General features: G+C 36.2%; 1 gene segment (V, D, J or C); it reads right to left on the reverse strand.

Annotated features, from left to right (window-relative positions):
- Positions 1-1,084: 1,084 nt before the first annotated feature.
- The window catches only part of LOC106150279, a 6,034-nt gene continuing 5,909 nt past the window's right edge, over positions 1,085-1,209 (reverse strand). The window contains 1 exon segment of the V gene segment in view: positions 1,085-1,134. Coding sequence covers positions 1,085-1,134 — 50 coding nt within the window.

Here is a 1,209-nt window from a genome sequence, read left to right on the forward strand (position 1 = left end):
CTTAAAATAAAATAAATAAATAAATAAATAAATTGAAGAGTTACACAGCCCATGAATTATATTAAAGATGCTAACTAGGACTTTAATACTTAAAGAACAAAGAGACCTTGTCAAGGAAGTGCAAGACTGGAGGAGGTACTAGTGGATGTGTCTGGGACCCATTGCTCTGAGATGTCCTGTGTGCATTATAATTGACCCATCTTTAAAATTATTAAAGAACAGTTATGGCCTAATATGTGATTCCAAAATTTTCTACTGATGCTCTTCGACTAAGTGAATGGCGTTGAGCAGCAGTCAGCCTCTGTTTGAACTGCATGTATCTCCTCCCTTTTGAATGGGGTGGTGAGAATGACTAGGTGTAAGCTTTTTATTTTTGTTCTTTCACCTTTCAGGGAGTGAAACTAGCAATGTCTACAGTATATTCAAAGAGATAAAAAAAAAAAAAAAAAAAAAAAAAAAAAAAAAAAGACTTCAAGGAAAATTGTCCTTATGCTGTGAATACTACATGATTTCTTTCTTATCATTAGATTGAAAGGGAAGCACTGTTATACTACAATATACTTTGAATAGCTTGGATTTCAAATTTTCCTGGGACAAAAAAGACCATGGTGACTCAGACATCCCTGAGGTCACTAAGAATGCAAGAACTTGTAAACCCTCAGACTGCTTATATTTAGTGACATGATATATATATACTATATTCTATTATTTTTGTATTATTATGTGTAATTTGATGCAACTAAAAATTTGGAAGGGTAAATCTCACATATGTATAATGCAATTCATGCTTGGCTGTTGTCTTACCTTACTGTCCTTGACATAAAATGTATATCTCATATGAGTCTGATCTGATACCAATAGCAGGGAAATTGTTCCTGAATATGGCTATGCAACTGAGTCTGAAGAAAAGTTCAGCATTCAGTTGAAATCATACCAGAAAGTTACTTTTCAGAATCATAAGATTATCAAATTCAGGCAGAAATGTTAGGACTCAGCAGATACCACAGCAGCTGTCCATAAAACAAACAGCTGGTATGAGCAAAACAATGACCATGGTCCGGGGAGGTTTTTGTTCCACGTTGAATCACTGTGGGAACCCACTATAATACTGGTAACAGTAATAAGTTGCAACATCTTCAGGCTCCAGGCTGCTGATGGTGAGAGTGAAGCCTGTCCCTGACCCACTGCCACTGAACCGGGCTGGGATGC

Source organism: Chinchilla lanigera, unplaced genomic scaffold (genome assembly GCF_000276665.1).
Source record: "Chinchilla lanigera isolate Chin_1 unplaced genomic scaffold, ChiLan1.0 scaffold00069, whole genome shotgun sequence".
In the NCBI taxonomy this organism is placed as follows: Eukaryota; Metazoa; Chordata; class Mammalia; order Rodentia; family Chinchillidae; genus Chinchilla; species Chinchilla lanigera.